General features: G+C 30.7%; 2 protein-coding genes across 3 annotated transcripts; one reads left to right on the forward strand and one right to left on the reverse strand.

Annotated features, from left to right (window-relative positions):
- Positions 1-1,032: 1,032 nt before the first annotated feature.
- LOC149495599 (uncharacterized) lies at positions 1,033-2,242 on the reverse strand. The gene is made up of 2 exons (XM_089722421.1): positions 2,057-2,242; positions 1,033-1,803 (listed from the first exon to the last, which is right to left on the reverse strand). The coding sequence occupies exons 1-2, from the start codon at positions 2,172-2,174 to the stop codon at positions 1,145-1,147; spliced, it is 777 nt and encodes a 258-aa protein (XP_089578547.1). The 5' UTR covers positions 2,175-2,242; the 3' UTR covers positions 1,033-1,144.
- Positions 2,243-6,930: 4,688 nt separating this feature from the next.
- LOC105637423 (uncharacterized) lies at positions 6,931-12,980 on the forward strand. 2 transcript variants are annotated; one of them, XM_012220874.4, is made up of 11 exons: positions 6,931-7,154; positions 7,304-7,539; positions 8,349-8,553; positions 8,974-9,064; positions 9,207-9,352; positions 9,706-9,949; positions 10,449-10,553; positions 10,669-10,851; positions 11,112-11,316; positions 12,044-12,536; positions 12,787-12,980. In XM_012220874.4, exons 2-11 carry the CDS (start codon positions 7,326-7,328, stop codon positions 12,881-12,883), a joined length of 1,983 nt encoding a protein of 660 aa, XP_012076264.1. In that variant the 5' UTR covers positions 6,931-7,154; positions 7,304-7,325; the 3' UTR covers positions 12,884-12,980. The 2 variants fall into 2 exon arrangements, with proteins under 2 accessions (XP_012076264.1, XP_012076265.1); XM_012220875.4 differs by having other exon boundaries at positions 6,931-7,129.
- The last annotated feature ends 10,756 nt before the right edge of the window (positions 12,981-23,736 follow it).

Genomic DNA, 23,736 nt, shown 5'->3' on the forward strand with positions numbered 1-23,736 from the left:
TATTCATTTGGGTTAAACTTTATTGATACCTGAACTTGGTAGTTAACTAGTTTGCCTACAAATATATAAATGTTAAAACTTACATTTGAATACTAGAATTGATGTTTTATTTTTTAATTTTTTGTACAATATGATATTATTAAGTGGAAAATAAAATATTAAAAATAGTTAATAGATTCTATATCTTTAAAGAGTATTATTCCTTGGAGGACCCATAGATTTAGCATGAAATTATCAACTAGCTTTCATCCATATCTTGGTATATTTGCAGAAGAGTCTTCGAACCTGAGATTTTTTAATTTCAAAGCCTCAGCTTTATTCATTTGGGTTAAACTTTATTGATACCTGAACTTAGTAGTTAACTAGTTTGCCTACAAATATATAAATGTTAAAACTTACATTTGAATACTAGAATTGATGTTTTATTTTTTAATTTTTTGTACAATATGATATTATTAAGTGGAAAATAAAATATTAAAAATAGTTAATAGATTCTATATCTTTAAAGAGTATTATTCCTTGGAGGACCCATAGATTTAGCATGAAATTATCAACTAGCTTTCATCCATATCTTGGTATATTTGCAGAAGAGTCTTCGAACCTGAGATTTTTTAATTTCAAAGCCTCAGCTTTATTCATTTGGGTTAAACTTTATTGATACCTGAACTTGGTAGTTAACTAGTTTGCCTACAAATATATAAATGTTAAAACTTACATTTGAATACTAGAATTGATGTTTTATTTTTTAATTTTTTGTACAATATGATATTATTAAGTGGAAAATAAAATATTAAAAATAGTTAATAGATTCTATATCTTTAAAGAGTATTATTCCTTGGAGGACCCATAGATTTAGCATGAAATTATCAACTAGCTTTCATCCATATCTTGGTATATTTGCAGAAGAGTCTTCGAACCTGAGATTTTTTAATTTCAAAGCCTCAGCTTTATTCATTTGGGTTAAACTTTATTGATACCTGAACTTGGTAGTTAACTAGTTTGCCTACAAATATATAAATGTTAAAACTTACATTTGAATACTAGAATTGATGTTTTATTTTTTAATTTTTTGTACAATATGATATTATTAAGTGGAAAATAAAATATTAAAAATAGTTAATAGATTCTATATCTTTAAAGAGTATTATTCCTTGGAGGAATCTCCAGACGACGATCCATATCTGTAAGAGATATAAGCCCCAAGCGCTGCAATGACAAAAACTGCCACACCTATATTCACCAACGATTTTTTCTCTTCACTGCTCATCTCCATTGCAAAACCCTTCACTCTATTTTTAACTCCTTTCACTTTCTCTGCAAATAAATCTTCCTTTGGCTGCTTTTTCTTTATTATTTCTGAAGTTGTTGAAGCAATCCCTTCTTTTCTTTTCTTGCTACTTTCTTCCTCACTTTGATCACCCAACAAGGCTTCTTTTCTTTTGTTGTTACTTATATCCTCCTGTCCAAACAAGGCTTCTTTTGGTTTCTCGTTTCTTTCATCCATTTCCTTCTTTCCTGTTTCTTCAACTTGAGGACTTTCTTTCTTAAGCTCATTTTCTTCTTTACCAATACTACTTGTCGTAGAAGAAAGTTTGGGTTGTGTGATTGTCGTTTTTGGCATTGTAATTGTAAGAAGTCCGTTCTGGAACCTGCCCTGAATATTTGTCACGTCGAAATGTTGTGGAACGGTAAATGCTTCATTGAATCTCATCCCGTTGCCGTTAGTAATAGGCCTTGCGCCAACAACTCTAATCACACGGGATGAATGCACGTACGTCACCGTTATTTGCTCCTTTTGGAAATCTTTATTCAAAAAATAAATCAATTCAATTATTAATCCTCGTGTGCTTGAAATATTAAACAAAAATACCATATATTAGGATGAACTTATTAATATTAAATTTTAAACTTGCAATTCAATGCAATTTTAAAATCTAATGCTTGATAAATATATTTTTATAAACCCGTAATTGAAATAAAATTTCAATTTATTTAACCTTTATTTTTTTATTCAGAAAAAGAAAAGAAAAGAAAAAAAAGGCTGGTTTAAACTCACTAGGAAGGTGTAAAAGCAAAATGTTGGCTCCTTCTTCTTCCTTGAATTCAGACTTGGGCCGAAAATCCTCATACTGGATAGCAATAGAACCTCCTGCAGATCGTGTCCTCGTTGCCATTTCTATTTCCTTTTTTCTTTGAATTTTTCTTTTTTATGGTTACAAGAGCTAATTAATTTGAATATATGAGTACTATAGATTAAGCATATATATACACACACAACCATAGGTAGGGCACTTCCTTTCATCTATAGTTTTCTTCTTGATGAAACAATTTTTCTTTGGTTCAATTGATCAGTTTTGTGGTATTCCATAGTCTTCTACGAGGTATAACTTGTTAAGAACAAAGTTACAAATTCTTTGTTTTCCCTCTACTCATTTGGTTATCCATCGTTGATATCCCTTCTTATAATATATATATTTTTTTTAACGGATTGAACTCTTAATTTGCAAAAATTGTTGCTAAATATAAATACGTCTTAACGTTTAAGTCACTCCTCATGGATTAACCCATGTACTTTGCAAACCGCATTAGTACTATTTGTGTATGATCCAAGTTTTTGTATATTAACAGTCAGTTATTGCTAAATAATCCCAAGGTATGATGATACATCAACATGTTCCATAATATAATATTTTTTTATGTTTAATTTAACAGTATCAAAATCTCAAATTAAAGCATTTTCTAGCTATGGCAATCTCAAGCTTCACCTTGGGGACATTTCTATTCCTTTTCAGAAGGAATATGTTCTCCATCACCTAGAAGATGATACCTTGCCTTTGCATATATTAATCTGTTTATATAACTTAAATTGAATTAATACTTAGCAGACTCGGTAAGCCTTTTTTTTTTTTTTTTTTGGCTAAATCATTAAAAAGACTCCAAACTTTGCAGGTAATTTTAATTGTACCATAAATTTAACTTTTTTTCTTCTAGACCCTGAATTTCAACTTTAGTTACAATAGTACCTTAATTTTAAATTGTATCAAATTTAATGAAAAAATATTATTTTCATGAGACCCACACTCTTTTAGGTCCCTTATAAAAAACCATTAAATTTGTCTAAGTTACAATAAATTATTGAGTAAATTGATATATTATCCTTAATTTAATACCAATTCTCTAAAAAACTATTAAATTGAAGTAATAATTATTGGTCATATACAAATGGTAAACACGGAATCAAATATTTATTACTCCTTAAAGCCACAAATGTGACAAGTATTATGAAATAGAGATAGTATTATTTTATAATAAGAGTAGCATTTTGGGTATATAAATGTAATAAACAAGTTGAAAAATAAAACGAAATAATGAATAACATTTATGACGAAACTTTTCTAACTTAATAGACAAGTTAGAAATGTAAACAAGTTGAAAAATAAAACGAAATAATGAATAACATTTATTACGAAACTTTTCTAACTTAATAGACAAGTTAGAAATGTAAACGGAGAAAAATGATAGAAACTAAAATTATTAAGCTCTTTTCACAAGAGATTTCTTTCTTTATAAAAAAAAAAATTACTTATGTTATCTCTTATCTTACAAAACAAATACCCATGACAATATATATATATATATATATATATATATATATATATATATATATATATATATATATATATATATAATTTTGAAGTAACAAAATATATAAGAATTTGACTTGGCACTCTCTCCATCAAGTATTTCTCTTTCTCTTTTTTTTACATATTTTTGAATTTCTAACTTATTTTTTGAAATTTTTGATTGAATGATTCTTTTAAATGTTTTTATAATAATAATAATAATAATAATAATAATAATAATAATAATAAATCTAAAATTATATGTATAAATATCTTCCAGTTTCAATGATTTTTTCATAATGGTTTTTTTCATATTGCTTTATTGTTTCTTTGGATTATTTTGCTTTCAATTTTTTGAGTTTTAATTGTGCTCTATAAATTTTTTTTTTTCATTTTAATTATATTGTTATTGTTGTTTTCAGATATTTAATTTGCAAAGGGACGATATTAGCAACTTCGATTGATATAGATCACACTTCTTCTTCTTCAATTAAGTACAATAAGTTGTATGATATAGAGTATGTTTAGTAGTAGGTTTTTTCTTTATATATGTAGTTTTTATACTTATGAATGAAATGTCAGTATTTATTTTTTTATTTTATTATTATTATTGTTGTTGTTGTTATTATTTTGCCATTTTTTTTTATCTTTTTTGCTTACTAGGTGGGAGATTATTATTATTTACATAAATGATTTAAAAGAAAAAAAGAAAAACATTAAATTCAATAAAAATACATTTAAAATAACAAAGAGAACTTATAAGATGACATCTAATAAATTAAAAAATACATGTAATAAATTAAAAATAAATACATTTAATAAATTTTAAAAAAATTTAGATACAATTTATATTTAAAATGATATTCTTATCCTTTAAATTTTATTTTTATTATTTAAATATTAGAAAATTATATCTAATAATTATATTATAAAATTAATATTCATTTACAATAATTATCTATATCTATATTTCAAAATTTTAGACTTTGTTTTTTTATTAGATCACGTAAAGATACTTTTTTTTAAGTCTAAATTTTAAACTTATTACTTATTTGAAATAATTATCTAATTTATATTTAAATTTTAAATATTTTTATTTTTATTTTATGTCTATTTATTTATAATGGTTATCTATTTTTATTTCTATATATCTTCATCACCATCATACTTGAAGATGATCAATAAAAAAAAATTTACAAGTTAAATAATTTATTTCATATTTGGTGAAATAAAATAATTGATAAAATAATTTTATTCATCATCACCATCATACTTGAAAATGATCAATTTAATTTTCTAGAAATAATTATATGATACGAATATCATTTATTGTTTAATATTCTGTTTATGATTTTAATTTTAAAAAAATAATAAATAAACTTGGTTTTTCTTTTATTTGCAATTGCAAAAAAATTTGAATAAAAAAATCATATAATCAATTGCCAAAATTATAATAATTTTCTAAAATTGAAAAATGAACATAATTCATATATTTTTTTTTGAAAAAAAATAGCCAAATAAAAATCACAAAATTTTAATTTTGTCAACACAAACAACTGTAATTGATAACTCATCTAAATTTATTTTTTAAAAGAAAATCAAATTCCTGCGCAATACGTAGGCTTTTAGTTTTATTATAAATTTCATTTCACACGTGTCATTACTTCATCTTTTTTTCTTTATTTAATATTTGTATTTAATCCTTTTTTTTACTTTCTAAATTTTCTTTTAAACTTTAATGGCCTTTTTGCTCTTAACTTATCTTTGATATTATTTTCTTTAACTCTTAAACTTGATTTTTTGTTCAAGGTTAATTTGACTCTAATGTTTTGCTTGTTACACTATTGTATCCTTTTGTCAATTTTTTCTATTTTTTCATCAAATTTCAACCCCTGTATCTGCTAATTATTTTGTCAAAATTAATTGATTTTGTCCCTATATTTAACAAAAAAGTATAAAGAATTAATAAAAGAGTATAATATTGTAAGAGAGGCCAAAAAATAGAAACAAAACTATGTATTTTAAAAATATATGGGTAAAATTATATGTTTTAAGAAAATATAAGAATAAAATAATATTTTCCAAATATTATCATTAAACTTTACATTCGCCCCCTCAAGATTCAAAAATATTATTGTTTGCTTGTTCAAATTCTAACTTTCGTTTATAAATTCCTAAAATTGCACAATAAACTCTCATTTTCTAAAGTTTAACATTTCAAATAGAAATAAATATTATAATTTACAAAATTTACAAGGATGTAAACACAATAATACTTAACCAATCAAGTGTAGTGTGGTTAATTTTTTCATTTATGTGGTGGGTGGAAGGCTTCAAGTTTGAAAAATCTCGACTATGAAAGTTTTTCCATAATTTGTTGAGTAAATGGAATGGTTACCTGTGTTTTGTAACTCACAATACTCTTTTATCCGTTGAACCTTCTAAAGAATAAAAAATACAATAATACTTTAATATATTTAAACAAAAAGGAAAAATCTCCAATTTATTTTTCTATTCTATTTATATCAAAAGAATTTCAATTAAGTTTTTAGTGATTCAAATGGTAAAAAACATCTGAATTTATGGAGGATTTCTGCAGCTTTATTAAACAAATACTTATAGAGTAATGAAGCTAGAAAGAAAAGAAAAGAAAAAAAAAAAACTTTGTGCTATATTAGTAATAAACAATAAAAAAAATTCCAATTTTAGCAGAAATAAAAAAAAATCAATACCAATAGACGTTGCCCTCATAAATTAATAAATAAATAATGATTAGTTTTTTCCATTAAGTAGTTTAAAAAATTAAAAACACCCTTAAAAATAATTGTTATATGGAGATTATATAGTGGACAATTATAAAAATTGAAGTTCTTATTATTTTATGTTTGATATTTTACAATCATTTAATAGAAAAATCAACTATTGAATCTTATAATATAATAAAATTATAATGCAATGGTTAAATAATGTAATTTTGAAAATTAAGGTTCTTACCAGTATATTTAAAAAAAAAGCTACATACTAATAAAAACTTAGTGGCTCAACAAGTAATTTATACTATTTGAATTCAATCGACGTTTTCTGTAAATTCATTGAAAAAATAATTGTAGAGAAATGCAGGAAAAAATAAAAGAAAAAAAAATGTTCTATAAAAAAAATGTTCTATATTAGTCAGAAACAAAAAATAAATCTAATTTTAGCAAAATAAATAAAGCTATACGGGTACACATCGCCCTCACGTCTTAAAGAAAAGAAGAAATAACTGCGGCACGTTCTTAATGTCTCCCAATCAAAGAACCAAAGAATACATTAAAGAAACGGCCTTACAAGTAACGACAAAACCGCCATCACACTTTTTGTTTCTCTTCTTTCTCCACTTTCTACTTCCACTTCCCCCACTCATACTCCGCCATGAAAGCATCTTCTTGAAAACCCACTTTCTTCCTTTCCTTCTTTTTGTTTCTGATCATTTAACACTTCACAGTTTACACTGCTACGCCTTACTTGTACTGTTTTGTTTCTGCTTTCCTTGTACTCTCTCTCTCTCTCTCTTTCTGATTTGCTCATACAGAATGTGCTTGCTTCAGACTAATCTTACATTCTTTTACAATCAATTTTCTTCATTTTGCTGCTCTTGGGCTTTCATTTTTGTCTTTAATGATTTTTTGATGTGACTGTAGGAAAAGGACTCGACAAGTGAAGATGGGTAGGGTTTTAAAAGGGATTTTGTGGTTCTGGGTACTAGGCATTGCAATTGCAGAAGCAAAGTATGTGCAATACAAAGACCCGGAACAACCGGTAGGAGCTCGTGTTAAGGACCTAATAAGTAGAATGACTTTAGAAGAAAAAATTGCTCAAATGGTACAAATAGACAGATTGATTGCCACCCCTCAACTTATGAAGACCTACTCCATTGGTATATTTCCGTTTCTTTTCTTTTCTAATTTAACCTTCTTGTAGTTAATGTTTTTTTTTCTTTTTTTTTTTTTTAAATTTAAATGGTGATTTTGTTTTTGCTGCTGCAATTACTTTTAATTAATGTTTTTTTTTGTCCCTTTTGAGGAGCATTGCAATTGTCTATTGTCAAAGTAAAATAAATCATTGTGACATTCATTGTCATTTCCATTCTTGGGTCTTTTTTTTTTCAAATTTCCAATCTAAATCCTGATATCCATTTCTATGGAGAATACCTATTGATTGATAGGATGCAACCAGCCAATATTTCTTTTGAAAATATTACTTTGTTTGCTTTGGACTTTTTTGGGCAATAACTGACTCTGAGTAACTAAAAGAGTGTGACAGATTATTCCTTAATGCTGTAATTTCGATAAATTGTTTTATATATATTTATTGTGAATGGGATTGCCAATTTATGCATATCAATATCAGTTGATATGCTTGTACATATTCTTAACTATATATAAACATTGCAATATTATGCATGTTGAATAAACTTCCTGAATGCATTATGAACGTTATAAATCTTCTATAGTTCCATTCAAGTGCATTTGCTTTCAATTGCCATTTATTCTATTGTACCTGTTGCTGCATTTAATTGGGTCTCACATTAAACTACTGGCAGAAGAAGCTAAAAGACTGGTTTGTCATCAATTTGCAACTGGGAATGACTATTAGGTTGATGATATGATAAAAGTATCTGAGGATAAGTGTGATTGTCACCGAAAGACTGAGAAAGGCAGGCCTGAACTTTTCTCCTTGCTGCAGGTAGTGTACTGAGTGGTGGTGGGAGCGCACCACTTCCTGAGGCGAGCGCTGAGGATTGGGTTAACATGATAAATGGGTTTCAAAATGGGTCATTGTCTAGCCGTTTGGGGATTCCAATGATTTATGGTATTGATGCTGTTCATGGACATAACAATGTTTATAATGCTACAATATTTCCTCATAATATTGGGCTTGGAGCTACCAGGCAAGTACAAATTTTGAAGTCCTTTGTCTAATGGTTGTTAAAAGAGTTCTCTCCTGACTCATCAATCAGTGATTTTTATTTTTTGTCTGTTGCATAAAATAAAATTTCTTAATTTTGTCTCTTTAGTCGACTACTAATTAAGTGTTAATTTTTCCTCTGAAAAAAAAAATTTTTTTTAATTAAATTAAACCATGCTGTATATAAGATATAATAGATAAAACATACAGTTCTTTCTTGTGAAAAAGTAATAAGGAAGAAAAATTAATGCTATTATTCTCGTAATTAGTTGTTAATGCTACCTCTTTACTTATTGGTCTTTGAATCAATTTATTTTATTTATTTTTCAGGTTACTGGATAGTTTTTTTAAGCCCACTAAGATAATTACTTATTCTATGTTTTATTGAACTGCTTATGAATAGAGATCCTGATCTGGTCAAGAGAATTGGCAGTGCCACTGCTCTTGAAGTTAGAGCCACAGGGATTCCTTATGTCTTTGCTCCATGCATTGCGGTACATAAACTGAGTTTAAATTTGTTCATCAAGTGTAGGAATATATCAGTCTTTTGCACTTGAGAATGTATAAATGAGTGTGTTTTATGTGTTCTTCTCATTTTCAATAGACCTGTCATTTTTCTTGCTTTCTTCTTTGAAGGTTTGTCGGGATCCAAGGTGGGGTCGGTGTTATGAAAGCTACAGTGAGGATCACAAAGTTGTGGAACAGATGACTGAGATTATACCTGGTCTACAAGGGGATGTACCTGCCAATTCTCGGCGAGGAGTTCCTTATGTTGGTGGAAAGTAAGAACATACTAACGTGACAATCATTCATAAAATGGGGTTAACAATTCAAGTCTCTGTGGCATTGTTATTGCTGGGTTTTGTGTTGACTTCTGAAATCAGACAGATTGTAGTGCATGCCATAAATCTTAGTTTTTAATAATAAAAAAATTACTTGTTTGGGATACATGGAAACAGTAACAGTTAAATGAAATCATTTATTGTATGCTTAAACCGAGGCACCTAAAAACTTCTTTCTCTGTGCTGTATTGCCCCTTCCTGCAATTCATACTCAACTTTTCAAATATTCATCAGGTTTCTTTCTTTTCAATATGAATTTCTTTGTTATATTCATTTAGACTTTATTGTTGTAGGAAAAAGGTTGCAGCTTGTGCAAAGCACTTTGTGGGTGATGGTGGAACAACCAAGGGTATCAACGAGAACAACACAGTGATTGACATGCATGGGTTGCTGAGCATCCACATGCCTGCATATTCTGATTCAATTATCAAGGGTGTTTCAACAATCATGGTGTCGTACTCCAGTTGGAATGGGGAGAAGATGCATGCAAACCGTGAGCTAATAACTGGCTTCCTCAAGGGTACCCTCAAGTTTAAGGTTAAGTTCCAAGTATCAACTTTTATATACTGCGGTTGCTATAAATTTTGTAAAAATCTAGGTGAACCCATAAGATAAGTAAATTTTGTGCCTTTGTTCACAAAAAGGGATTTGGACATAGACATGTTGATACCTTGTAGAATTTCCATGTTCTTTTGTTCCTCTTATACTTGAATGTGTTTTAAGAGGCATCCTTCTGCTATATATTTTTTATGATTTCATACATCCGTTATTACCTCAAATGTGTATGATATTATTTTATTTTTCCACCTTACCATCTTAGAATAATTCTTTTTCATTTCTTGTGCTTGTATGTCCGACCAGTATTCTTTATTCATGCTATCTTACTAATTTTCACTTTTGGGGATTTGTTTTCCCTAAATACACTATCATATGGTCTTTTCATCATTTGAGTACACAATCTAGCTTTGCAACATATAAGCAACATGAACTATGGCATCCAATGCTAACTACAGTGGTGTATTGGAAGCAATTGCAGGGTTTTGTTATCTCAGATTGGCAGGGTATTGACAGGATTACGTCACCACCACATGCAAACTACTCATATTCTGTCCAGGCTGCAATTCAAGCAGGAATTGACATGGTTAGCAGCTAACTTATTGAACAATGACATTTGAGATTGAATTCAAGTCAAACTTTTTTGGCCTTGTGATGGCATATTCAAAAAATGCTAATTAGCTTAAAATTGAACTTTTCAGGTCATGGTTCCATTCAACTACTCTGAGTTCATTGATGATCTTACTCATCTGGTCAAGAACAATGTTATACCTATGGATCGCATTGATGATGCTGTAGGAAGGATTTTGTTTGTCAAGTTTACCATGGGCCTCTTCGAAAACCCTTTGGCTGATCTGAGCTTTGTCAATGAACTTGGAAGCCAGGTCAGCGAGATTCTTAAGTTTCTAGTGGGCCTTTTGATATGGATTTGGCCCGATATGCTATTGGATGATGTGAACTTTCAAGTAATATCTCTCAATGCCCATATATATGTGTGCTTGAATTAGCAGCCATACAATTGGTTTGCTTCCAGATTGGCTTGCTTCCAGATCTTTCTGCTGTGCAGATTTTCTTATAGAAGTTATCTTACAGTGATGATACTGTCATAATAATGCCATGAATGATGAATGCCCTTTTAATCTAGGAACATAGGGACTTGGCAAGGGAAGCTGTGAGGAAATCTCTTGTGCTGCTGAAGAATGGAAAAAATGGAACCGATCCATTACTACCCCTTCCCAAGAAAGCTTCAGCAGTTCTAGTTGCTGGCACTCATGCAGATAATTTGGGCTATCAATGTGGTGGATGGACAATTGCATGGCAGGGATTTAGTGGCAACAACTATACAAGGGGTATGTTTTACTTAATATATAATTACAAATTATAATGCACAGTACAAGATACATTCAATTAAATGTTTCTGAACTTGTGTTTTTATGTTCACTTGTATGTACAATATAACGGGAGAAAACATGGTCACTTGTATAATTACTTTAGGAATCTTGATGGAGTAGGAATGCAATTTTCTTAAGGGTCTTGTTTGGATAGATAGTCGTTTGAGATTAATGTGGATTTGTATTAGAGCTTCAAGTGCAAATTATAAAGAGCAACATTCTACCAAATTCAAATAAATAATTAGCTATATAATGCACCCCAATATAGGGGTTACAATTTACAGCTGGTTTATGTAACCATCCAAAACAACTTTGGAATACATAGCTTCTTGGGATATTTGTGAAGGATCTGCAAACTTTTAGATTGTGTGCTAAAATGTTTGTTATGTATATACAGTGTTGAATAGCAGTGTGTTGTTGGACGCTGTTTTCTTGTCTGTCCGAAAATTGTCTCAATAATTGGGATGGGTCAGCTTCTTTGCATTTAAGTCCTAGGATATACCTTATAGCACTTTATAACCATGGACAGGTAGTTAGCTAGACATAAGCTTGTCTATTTTCAGATGCATTAAAATATGTAGTCCAAAGTGGTCTTAAACATTTCTCTGTTGCAGCCAATTCTAATCCTGAGTAATTATTAATTTCTAAATGTTGTTTATATTTTTTGGTGACAATTCCACTGTAGGAACTACCATCCTTGGTGCCATAAGATCAACAGTTGATCCAAGTACAAAAGTTGTCTTCCAAGAAAATCCCGATAGCAACTTTGTAAAGTCCAATAAATTTGCCTATGCTATTGTTGTTGTTGGTGAGCCGCCTTATGCAGAGACTGCAGGTGACAGCACAGACCTCACAATGATGGATCCTGGTCCAAGTGTTATAAACAATGTCTGTGAGGCTGTCAAGTGCATTGTTGTCATAATCTCTGGCAGACCTATTGTGATTGAACCGTATGTTTCCTCAATTGATGCCTTGGTGGCAGCATGGTTACCTGGCTCTGAAGGCCAAGGCGTAAGTGATGTCCTTTTCGGAGATTACGGATTTACTGGAAAACTCTCAAGAACATGGTTTAAAAATGTAGAGCAACTACCAATGAATGTTGGGGATTCACACTACGATCCACTCTTCCCCTTTGGCTTTGGACTTAAGACTGGATCAGTTCCAAGTGTTGTGGCAAGGTAAATTTTACTAATTACTTGTGTTGATCAGCATTGATGTTTTGATTTATGACATTTGCTTCAAATACATGTGAATACTCATTACATTTGGATTCGGTTGACCTTCGTCCAGTTTTTTTGTTTTTAAACAGACAACTGTATATCTTCATGGCCTGTAATTGACAGCAATTGATATTTGACAGTAGAATTTTTTTGTTTCCGAAAAGAACACGGTGTGTACCCATTAATTTATTGGTTTGTTTTTTTGTAGGTCATCATCAGCTGGTGTTGTTGGGAGGCCATCTATCCTTTCTGTCATGATTCTTGTAATTTTCTGTTTGTATATAACAGGTACATTTTTAACCTGAGTGACTATCAACTAGTTAGCTGCTTCTGATGATTGAATAGATGATGTATTCTTCCTGAACTTTCAATGATGAGTTTCCACCATTTCTGTTTGATTAATGAATGATATATCCAACTTTAAGATGTCGAATCTAAATTATTCCAGCATTCTGAGATTCTTGGACTTGCATTACTTAATAAATAATAGACTGTAACATTTTCAGGTAGCATGACATCATACAAAATTTGGGCTAATCACTTTAACATTGGTCCAATGCATAAACTCACCCTGCATTTTACTTGTTAAATAGTTGAAAATTGTAAAAATTATTATTTAAAAAATTACAGTAACCACACATTAAAATAAAAAGATTTGAAGATTTGAAGCGTTGAAAGGATCTGATGTTGTAGCCATTGGCCAATTGCATATGCAACTAGTGCTGAATATATTTCAGTTAAATCCATCGATCTGAATCATTTTTTCAGCACGAAAATTTGGAGTTGTTTTCAGCATGGACGAGGATTCTTATAAAAGGCTAGATCCTTTCTTCTCGGTTCTCAATTTTGCACTCATTTAATCAATTACATTTAAATATAATTTATTTCTAGAAAATAATGTGCTTGAAAAATTATTAAAAATATGAAATATACATGATTCTAAATGGTTTGTCTTAAAAATTAAAAATCTAAATATTTTTAATTAATATTCAATTGCAACTGCATATCAAAAAATAAGTTATTTAGAAAATGTTCTCTCATAATATTTTTCTTCAAAAAATACTTTACAAAATAAGTTATTTTCAAATTTTTTTTTTTTTTTTGCACAAACAAGGAAAATATATTAACATCATAAGATAAGAGTACAAGAGGAAAAATAATTGAGCACAACCAAGAGCATACAAGCTTGATTTAAAATAAAAACAAGATTGTTAAAAGAGCCTATGTCTAAGGGAAGGGGGAGTAACCCACTAGCAACTGCTGCGCCATGATGCTAAACTTCCTTTTCGGTGACTTTCTAAAATCTGCAATTGATCTTTAACAAACAAGATCCGCATAAATCCATCTTGATGTAGAGGATGGACCAAATCTCCCTTGTACTAAGCCACTTCCATAGAGAATTTCTGTCAATACTTTCCATGAGTGGTTGCCCTAAATTGAGAAGTTCAGGTGACCCCAAATAGAAACCAAATGCAAGAATAGATGCATGGATCTGTCTTGAAAAAGAGGCCAAAAGCATATTGGAGAGGATACCCATAGAGGGCAACAAAACAAAATAGAAAGGAGAAATACTAACACACTAAATAAAAAATAACAGAAGAGTAGGTGCGAAAAAGAAGAAAAGAAAAAGGGATTGCCGCTAGCTAAAGATTTATCGCCAAAAGACACCCAAAGAAAAGAAAGAAAAGGCTCTAAGTTTTTTAGAGAGAAGGATGAGCATTAGGTTTTTAGAGAGAGACTACCATTTTTGCTTTTCTCTTTTATTTTCAAAAACAATAAAACCTTCATGACATTTTTCTTTTTATTTAAGTTATACTAAGATATAGTCTAAGAGGATTTAGGCTTCCCTCTAAAAAAATAAAGGGAATTTAGGCCTAGTGTAATGGTAGAGTCCTAATGCATTTTTATGAGTTAACTTGGGTTCGATGCCACTGCATCTCCTCCCCTCTTATGACAATAAGTCAATATTTGAAAAGAAAAAAAAAAAAAACTATACTTCTAACTCCATTTTTCATTCTAAATAGTTCCATATTGTTAATTTTTGCAATCAAACAAAATGAAAATAATATAACATCTTATTTAATTACTGGTCGTTATTATGGCAGAGTTGTTTCATTGGTATTTGTCTGAGGAGATTACCCAAAAAACATTGAAAATTATATTGGTAGATGCCAATGCAAAGAACTTTACAGGTGTATAACGTGAATATACGTGGATTCGGTTCATATGTGTATAAGAAAACCATTAAAATATTATATGTAGATAAATAAACCCGATGAAGAATGGAAATTGGTATCTTTTAAATATGAGAGGTTCGATTATTTTCATCCAAGATCCCCCAATTAACACCATATATGTCACCACCTAAAACCATGGCCAGACTGGTACTAAAGCACAGGTAAGCATAAAGCCCCAAGGCACTTAGTAAGCCTGAGTCACTAAATTCAACACAACAATATATATTCCAAGAACAGTCAGCCCATATTACCATATATAATAATTCTCATAATTATTTTATACTCTGGCCCAAATCCAACATTTCAAATATCTCATAGCTCGAGCCTAGATGTATGATACATGACATCCATATTATAGGCTAACTAGTTCATATATACACATAAATGAATAATTAAAGCATCCACATAAGTTTATCGATTATAATTCTATAACTGCAGAGTTCACTAATAGGTAGGTATAAATAAGTTCTAGTACATATAGCTATATAATTTAAATAACTACTGAAATTAAAGCTTACTCTTCTAGCTTTGCCGTGAAGAAAACAGAGGTTTAGCCGGGACAGTGAAAAATCTTCTTCCTGAAAAAATTAGATAGAAAGGTGAGTTTTATAATGAATAATAACTAGTGCATAACATAAGCACTCACACAAAATGCTTCCTAAAATACTAAAATGAACACTTATTCAATCATACATATGGCAGAACATCAGCACCCTCATATAAGTACACCTTCACATAATCAAGCACGTGGAGATTGGTTTGTACCATCATCGAATCCTTCGATGAGTCGTTCTCACATATGGCCCATCCTCTCATGACATGTGCACCAGGGAGCCGATCCCCAATACATGGCCGATCAGTCTAATCCTCATTTGACCAGCCTCTCATTTTTTATACTCTATTTTCTTTTCCATACAAACAGGAGGCCACCCTGTGGTTTTTCCATATCATTCATATCATCAGATGCACACGGGGGCGCCGATCTCCCCATATATGGCCGAAGTTATCATAGACCGCCCTCACAAACCCATGGTGATGAAGCTTTCACTCAAAAACTTCACCCTAACTTCTCATTTCTTCCCCATTTTCCATGGATCATTCCTTGGCGCTTGCATTTGAAGCACTATTCCGCAGTCTTAGCCATGAAGATTGGGATTTACTATCACCATTCGAGCTGAACGGGCTGAGCTATTATCAGAACATTCTGGTTCAACCCGAATTGCAGCAATGGTTGACAGACCACTTTGATCCTTCAGATAACTTATTTTTTCATAACGATTCTGAGATTTGTTTGTTTTTTTTTTGAAGAACTCAACATTATTTCTAGGAGAATACCCATGGTGGAAGAGGTTTCTCCGGTGCCTTAGCTAGATGTTGACCCTGCTTCACTGATTCTGCCTGTCTTTAGTTTCTCAGCTTATGAGATATCGTCTTATGGCTTTAGAGCTGATGTCGTGCCCCTGCGACTGCTTGTTGATTGTGCTTTGAGTATGGGCCATACTAGCCCGTATCGGCCTTCACTTGTATCTTTCTGCATTCTTAGTTAATACTTGCTACTTAGTGGCATTAACGGTTATAGCAGCCTTAGGCTGGTGCCCATAGTTGAGCAGATGGTTAGGCGACGCATGCCATTTCCACTTCTTCTGGCTTAAACATTTATTTGGCTGGGAGAGCACGTTCGGGACCTAGCACGGTACTCGGTCCAATGGGGAGTCCACTTCTACTTTAAATAAATGCATTTTTCTTTTTCTTTTAGTTATTATTATTATTTTTTGTTCTCTAGCTTTTGCTTAATCCACCCTTGCAGGTTTTTGACTTAACAAACTTTCTTCTTTTTTATATATTTTTTGAATGCTCTAATTTTTACTTAAGCCGCCCTTGCGGTGTGGGTCCCGTATATGTATGGCACAACCCAAGAGGGGGGGGGGTGAATTGGGTTTTCTGAAAATAATGTAATTTTAGAATTTAAAATAAAATACAGAATTCTAAGTGCAGTGGAAAAATAAAGAACTTGTGAGAATAGATTATGGATTAGAACTTCCTCACAATGTTCTATTTATAAAGAATAGAAAGATTATGTATAGTGCAACTATTAATTAGAACTGCTTCACAATGTCTTATTCAATATTAGAACTTCTTTATAACGGAAAGTTATTGTATTTAGAACTTCCTCATAAAGTTTAGAAAATCATATAAGACTGTGTGAGAGACAGTTATTGAAATTAGAACTGCTTCACATAGCCTTAACCAGGTTTAGAAAACTGATTAGAAACCCAAGTAGTGAAATATACTGTAAATAGAAGAACTGTTTAGAACTTGGTAAATTCATTTATCAGAATTCCAGAGTTCTAATATTCAGAGAAGATAAGACTTATTCCAGTATTAGAACATTAGAATCATTAACAACTTTAGCATTTCTAAAATATAAACAGAAGTGTAAGTAAAGCAATATCAAGAAAAACTTCAGAAATTAAAAAGATCAACACAATGATTTATAGTGGTTCGGCACTAACTCGCCTACATCCACTCCCCAAGACTCATCTTGAGATCCTCAACTATGTTATCTCTTTTCAAGGGTAAGAGACAAACCAACAGTACAAGGCAGTAGATCAATACCTAGATCTACCCTTTATCCCACTAGATTTTCCAAAGGTTCTAGTTAACCTCAACCCTTTCTGTTTTTGGCAGAGTACAAAAACTCAATTCAAGACATTAGAATCTATCTCACGGAGAAGGTCGCTTGATGACCTCTTTCATAATAGCTTCTCACCTAAGCTATTACACAAATGTTTATGAAATAAAAACCTGTCTACTATAGATTACAAAATCTAAATAGACAGAAAGAAATGCACATATAAGCATAGGAAAAACAGTTTATCATATTAGAAAATCGTTTAGAACACAGAACCATTTTTCAAAAGTAGTTATCAAAATTCTTTTCTCTTTTAAAGATAAAAACGTGAAGTGTAAAGATGAAAAGAAAAATGGGGGTAGAGAGTAAGTTTTGAGAGATAAAAGAAGTGATCAATAGGTGAATACTCTTAAAACGAAAACTCTTTCTTCCACTTAGTTTAAAGCATGAAAACACCTTTTTATAGAGAGATTTGTGACTCTCATTTTTAGAAAGTGGATATTTTATTTTGAAATCAGAATATTTGCTTTCCTCATTTAGAAGATACGAGAATCTTAGTTACCAAAAACTTGTTTTATCCTTTTGGTAAGAAAATAAAAGCCGATCTTCCTTTCCTTTAAACATAAAGATTTTCGAAAGCATTTTATTTGGAAAAATATTTTTCGAAAAGGTACTACTTACTAAAAACGAAAAATGAGATCTTCCTTTGTTTTAGGTAAGAGAATAAACTAAAATTCTTTAGATCTTCAAAGATAATTTCCGAAAAGGAAACATACGATTTATTACCAAAATCGTTTAGAGACATAATCTCTTTAATTTTAGGTAATTAAATCGTTTTGATTTTTAAAGAATATTTTCGAAAATAAAATTTTTGACGAAAGAATTTATATTGAAGAATCTATTTTTCGAAAAATATTTTTGATGAGAGAAAAATTAGTTTATGTGCTTATAGATGAATTTTCTCTCTATCCTACAATGTATCCTAAATACCTAACCACTAGGGTCTTCGAATATCTTCACACACTATGGATTTTGTAGGACTTGCCTTGTTCGTTTTCTTTCCATAAGAATTCTGCATAAAATAACATTAGCACAAATAATAAAATTTAAATTTATTTGTTTTGTTTTAATCATCAAAATTTCGAGATTAGAATTTGACCCTTGAGCCAACAATCTCCCCCTTTTTGATGATGACAAAACCAATAAATTTAGCAAACACAAGACATGTGCTCCCCTAAATTTTATGCATATAAGTTCTAAGCATGCCAAAAGATTTTAATATGAAGCAAATTTAGAACATATAATTTGCTCCCCTTGAATAGATGCAATAAAACTACTTGTGAAAATTAGAACTAGGGAAACATTTTTAGAAACTGATTTTAGAACTAGCAAAGATAGACAAGATATTCTAAATTCTAATAATCAGAGCATATGGTCAGAACAAAAAAATAGAATAGAAACTGTTATTAGAACAAAACATCTTAAAACCAACCTGTAGAGCAAATACAGACGTTAGAATAAGAATATAAGTTCTAAAACACTCAATTCATCATATAAAATATATAGCTTTCCAAAATAGACCATATAGAAAATAATAAACACCAACACAGATTAGAAAACAACACCAACACAGATTAGAAAACAATAAACACTAAAATTAGAAAACACTAAATACTAAGATATAAGTACTTTGGTCACCAAGTACGTACCAAAATATCCAAAATACCACCAAAATACCTGCGTTCTCCCCCTTTTTGTCATCATACAAAAGGGTTAGAAAAAGGTCAGAGCATAATAAAAAATAAACAGAGTTCCAACGATATAACCTATAAAGACAAAGCAAAAAAAAAAATTGTTCACAACACATAAAGACAAATTAGAGAGGCTTGGGATCAGTTCTAAGTCTTTTAGAACTTCTCAAATTCTGAACTGGAGCAGTTTCAGAAGAGCTTTCTGGCCGTTTAGAAGAAGGGTGCAATGGAGGCTTTCTTCCATGAGTCTTATGCTTACCCGCAGTGTGCTTGACCCTCTTTGGTTTCTCTGAGGTAGGAATGTAGGGTGTGCCTTTAACTTTCAGAGTAGCTAATTTCCTTTCATTCACATCTTTCATCCTTTCCAAGGTCTCAATGAGAGACTGATTCTATTCAATCACAGTCTTGCAATGCTTTATTGCCTCATCGAGTTCCTTATTGCGCTCTTTTATTAGCTCTCTCTCCATTCTTCCTAGCATAGCTTCCCTACTCCTTTCAGCTGATAAGAACTCAGATTCTTTTTCTGTTTTGACCTCAGTTGACTTTTCTTCATCACTTAATTCTAGCTTTTCTGTCTCAGCATCACTGACTTCTTCTACTTTCTTTCCTTTTTCAACTTTTCCAGACTCCTTTTTCTCTTCTGTTTCTTCTTCTTTTTCTAATTCTGCTTCCTTCTCAGCAGCTTTCTCTTTTTCTGTCTCTTCCTTCTTTTCTTCTTCTAATTTCTTTTCTTCTTCTCCTGCTTCCTCTATCTTTTCCTCCTTCTCTGTTTCTCCTAATTTAGCTTTTCCTTTGTCTTCTCTCTTCTTCTTTTTCTCAGCCTCTTCTCTTCCTTCCTTTTCTTTCTCAAATTTTTCTTTTTCTTTTTTTTAAATAATTATTAATAATAATAAAATAAAATAAGTATGAATAAATTTGTAAATGAATATGTTCATGGGCCTAATAAATGAACTAACTCACGAACTTACTAAATGAGCCCATTTATCAACTTACTAAACAATTTTGTTTACGAGCTTGTTCATGAGCCTGTTCACAAACCTCATAAATGAGACAGTTTGCGAGTCTTACCAAGCCGAATTATTTCATGCTCAATCTTGATTCATTTATTTAAACAAGCCTAAAATTATGTTCAAGCTTGGTTCGTTTAGAAAACGAACTCAAACCAAACGTCCAAACCGAGCTTTTATCGAGCCTACCTCCAAATAGACTAATCATAACTCAAAGTCTATCAAACAAATATATCTCAAAATAATACAAAACTAGGGAGAGAAATAAAGGGAGAATAGAGAGATTAGGGGAGAGAATACGAGATATGTTATATCTTATTGATCAGAAGCCACACATATATATGTACATGAGTGGAACCCTAATAGAGTCCCACACAAATTAGGAAGATAGAGTTCATAATAACTAGGAATACAAACTTCTAGCCCATATAGGACATCCATTTATTTAAAATACTGACCCTTAGATGTCCATTCTTCAAAGAATACGCCTTGTTAAAACCTTACTAAGAAAAAATCCTATGGGAAAAAAATCTTAGTGAAGGAAAAAGAGTATACTATTCTTTTCTTAAATACGCGTTAAATTATTGCGTCATTAAAAACCTTTACCAGGAAAATCCAATTAGAAAAAACCTTGATTAAAGGGAAAAAGAGTGCTGTGTGTATATATTCCCCCTCATGAAGATAAATCTTGAGATCTTTGAGTGTATACATTCAAATTTTTTTGCAACAATCCTTCAAAACTTGTGGTAGAAAGCTTGTAGTAGAAAACTTATATTAGAAAGTATTTGATGAGCAAATCAACAACATCATCACTTGAGTGATTGAACTTCAATATCACAATTCTCCATGTAATATTGTAGGAATTTCTCTCCGGACAAGTAGACTGCACATACTTTGAACCACACATTCTTGTCTTTCTTCATGAGTTGTTAAAATTTCCATAGTTAAAAGAAGTAGTAGCCAGACTTCGTTTCTTGAATGCCATAAAATAATTGTGCATCCACTTGTTGATGAATGGCTTGTTTGTGATCTTGAATATTGTGGATTTGATAAATAACCTGCATTTTATGGCCAATCAAAATAGATTTTGACATGTTAGTTATAATATAACTCGTATCTATCATATAATATGGAGATCTCAAAATATATATTTAACTCCATTCAATTTTTTCATATTCAAGAAGAATTATATCTTGCAAATAAAATTTAGAAACATGCTTATATAAGGTCATATGACTAGTCAGATATATCAGCGTCTTTATTGCACTAAGATATGGTACTTAAGACTAATAAGTTCTTCATAATTTTTTCAAAGTTGAAAAATGGTCATTTTCTCATCAAGTGACCTCACAACTGTTGGCATCTACATAAAATCCTTTTAATAACTTAGTCATATATCTGGATTCATAGAAAAAAATTAAATTTATAAAATGTTCAATTTTCAGGCCAAGATAAAACTTTATATTCTCAATGTCTTTCATCTCAAACTCTTCCTTTAAGGAAACTATAATCTTTGGAAGCTCTTTAGGTGTTCCAATAATGTTCATGAACCAAATATTGATAAATTCATATTCAAAATCTCTTTATAAAAAAAAATTCATGAACATATAATAAAATCATTATAATATTCTTTCAACAAATATTCATTAATTAAGAGATCATCTTACTCGTGATATCATATAAAGTAAATATCAAAAGTATGAAAGCATGTGACTTTCAACAAAAGAATATTATAAATGCAATATAATAATATAATATTTTCTCAGCCATAAAAATCATTAAGGCGATTATTCCATATGTATTGAGATTTCTTTAATCCATCTAGAAATCTTGAATATATTTTTTGATGTCTCAATTTGTTTCTTTCAAGCATTTTTCAATATTTCATGGATATCATTATCCATTAGTCCATATAGAGCTCTATACAATTTGATTGAATAAATTTCTCAAGAATTTAACTTTATGCTCCAAGTAACTAAAATCCTTTACGGATTTTCATATAGATATCTACATCAAGTTAACATATAAATAAACAGGCATTAATTCATTATACGCATTTTGTTTTCATAAATTGCCAAACTAATCAAATATCAAATTATTATTGCATCCACCACATGAGAGTATTTATCCTCATAATCAATGCTAGTTCTTTGCAAAAAAACTTGTGCAATAAGTTTACTTCATATCTAATGACCTCATTTTAATTTTGTACAAATACATAGTTTATGTTCTCCTGGCTTGATATCTCTTGATGCCCATATTAAAATTTCAAAAATTTATTTTTCAAGTATATTTAAATGTCACATGCCTCACTCTATTTTATACAATCAATTCTATGTCTATATTCTCAATAGACAGTTTTCAAGATCCTCATTTTTTCACAATATCAAGCGATATATTATATACAAAAATATTATCGACGTTTATTTTTATATCAGTTTAAACTTTGTCCAGACATTACATAATTTATTGAGATCTCATCATTTTCATTTTAGGTACCTAAGTTTCTTTAGGAAAACTTATTAGTCATGTTTAGGATCTCTTCTAGATTTTACTTTTCTAGAATTGACCATCTTGAATATTTTCTCATTTTCTTTTTCTAGGATTTTTATCTTTGGAACCGATTAGTCTAACATGCTTCAGGTGTGCCTTAGACTCATTAGCATAGGCAGTTTGTCCTTTAAGGACTTTAATTCTAATAGGAGCATATGCAGCTAGTATATGAGATATACTTGTCTTCCTTTAGATCAGTAAATATATCTAACAACTAATTTGCATATTTACAAATGAATTATCCTTTAAACTTTTGGTTCACATTGCCTTGTATGAGGATCAAGATATAACAACGATAATTCTTTTTAATTAATTATTCTTCTAGTTGCTTATTTTTGTGAATACCCAAATTTTGAGGCTCAAAGAGCCAGTTTTCCTGGACTGCAAACAGTCTGGCCGGACCGGAGGCCATTCGGAAAGTTCACTGAAAGTATGCCAATATGGTACTTGAAAAGTCCGGAAAATTACGAGGATCACAGAACTGGTCTCGGAATATTTTTTGGAGGTTCGGAACTCCCGGAAAAGCCTCCGGAACGAAAAACTAGCGCACCAGCCAGCCACGGCGGCGGCAACCCGATTTTTGCCTATAAATACAGCCCGACACTCCGTTTTTACTCACTCAGTCTGTGTTGACGGACGCTCCTTCTCCCCTACGCTCCTTGCGATTCTTTACTGCTTTTCTGCATTTAGCATAGGCTTTTATTATTTCTGTTGTTGTGATACTTGGTCACTTAAATTAAATAAATTCTAAATTAATATTCTCCAAACGAGGAGCTTAATTTGGAGTTTTCAAGCTGAAGCTAAGAAGCGGCCGTCGATTAAATCAGGTAATAACAAAACTCTGCCTATTTAATTTTAGCACTTCATGCATATTCTTCTTCTACTCCAATTCTGAATTAAACTGCTGCATAATTGCATTCATGACATCAATTTTGGCAAATAAACTGCCTCAATTAAACATGATTAAGCTTAAATGCC

The sequence above is a fragment of the Jatropha curcas genome, chromosome 6 (assembly GCF_041381405.1).
Source record: "Jatropha curcas cultivar XTBG-Jc1 chromosome 6, XTBG_Jcur_1.0, whole genome shotgun sequence".
Taxonomy (NCBI): domain Eukaryota; kingdom Viridiplantae; phylum Streptophyta; class Magnoliopsida; order Malpighiales; family Euphorbiaceae; genus Jatropha; species Jatropha curcas.

What these genes read in the sequence shown, in the direction of transcription:
- LOC149495599 (XM_089722421.1), bottom strand. Translation starts at nt 2,174, where the DNA reads ATGGCAACGAGGACACGATCTGCAGGAGGTTCTATTGCTATCCAGTAT. An exon ending in TTTGCTTTTACACCTTCCTA is followed by an intron (nt 1,804 to 2,056) that starts GTGAGTTTAAAC and finishes TTTTGAATAAAG; the next exon opens with ATTTCCAAAAGGAGCAAATA.
- LOC105637423 (XM_012220874.4), top strand. Translation starts at nt 7,326, where the DNA reads ATGGGTAGGGTTTTAAAAGGGATTTTGTGGTTCTGGGTACTAGGCATT. An exon ending in TTCAAGCAGGAATTGACATG is followed by an intron (nt 10,554 to 10,668) that starts GTTAGCAGCTAA and finishes TGAACTTTTCAG; the next exon opens with GTCATGGTTCCATTCAACTA. An exon ending in GTTCCAAGTGTTGTGGCAAG is followed by an intron (nt 12,537 to 12,786) that starts GTAAATTTTACT and finishes GTTTTTTTGTAG; the next exon opens with GTCATCATCAGCTGGTGTTG.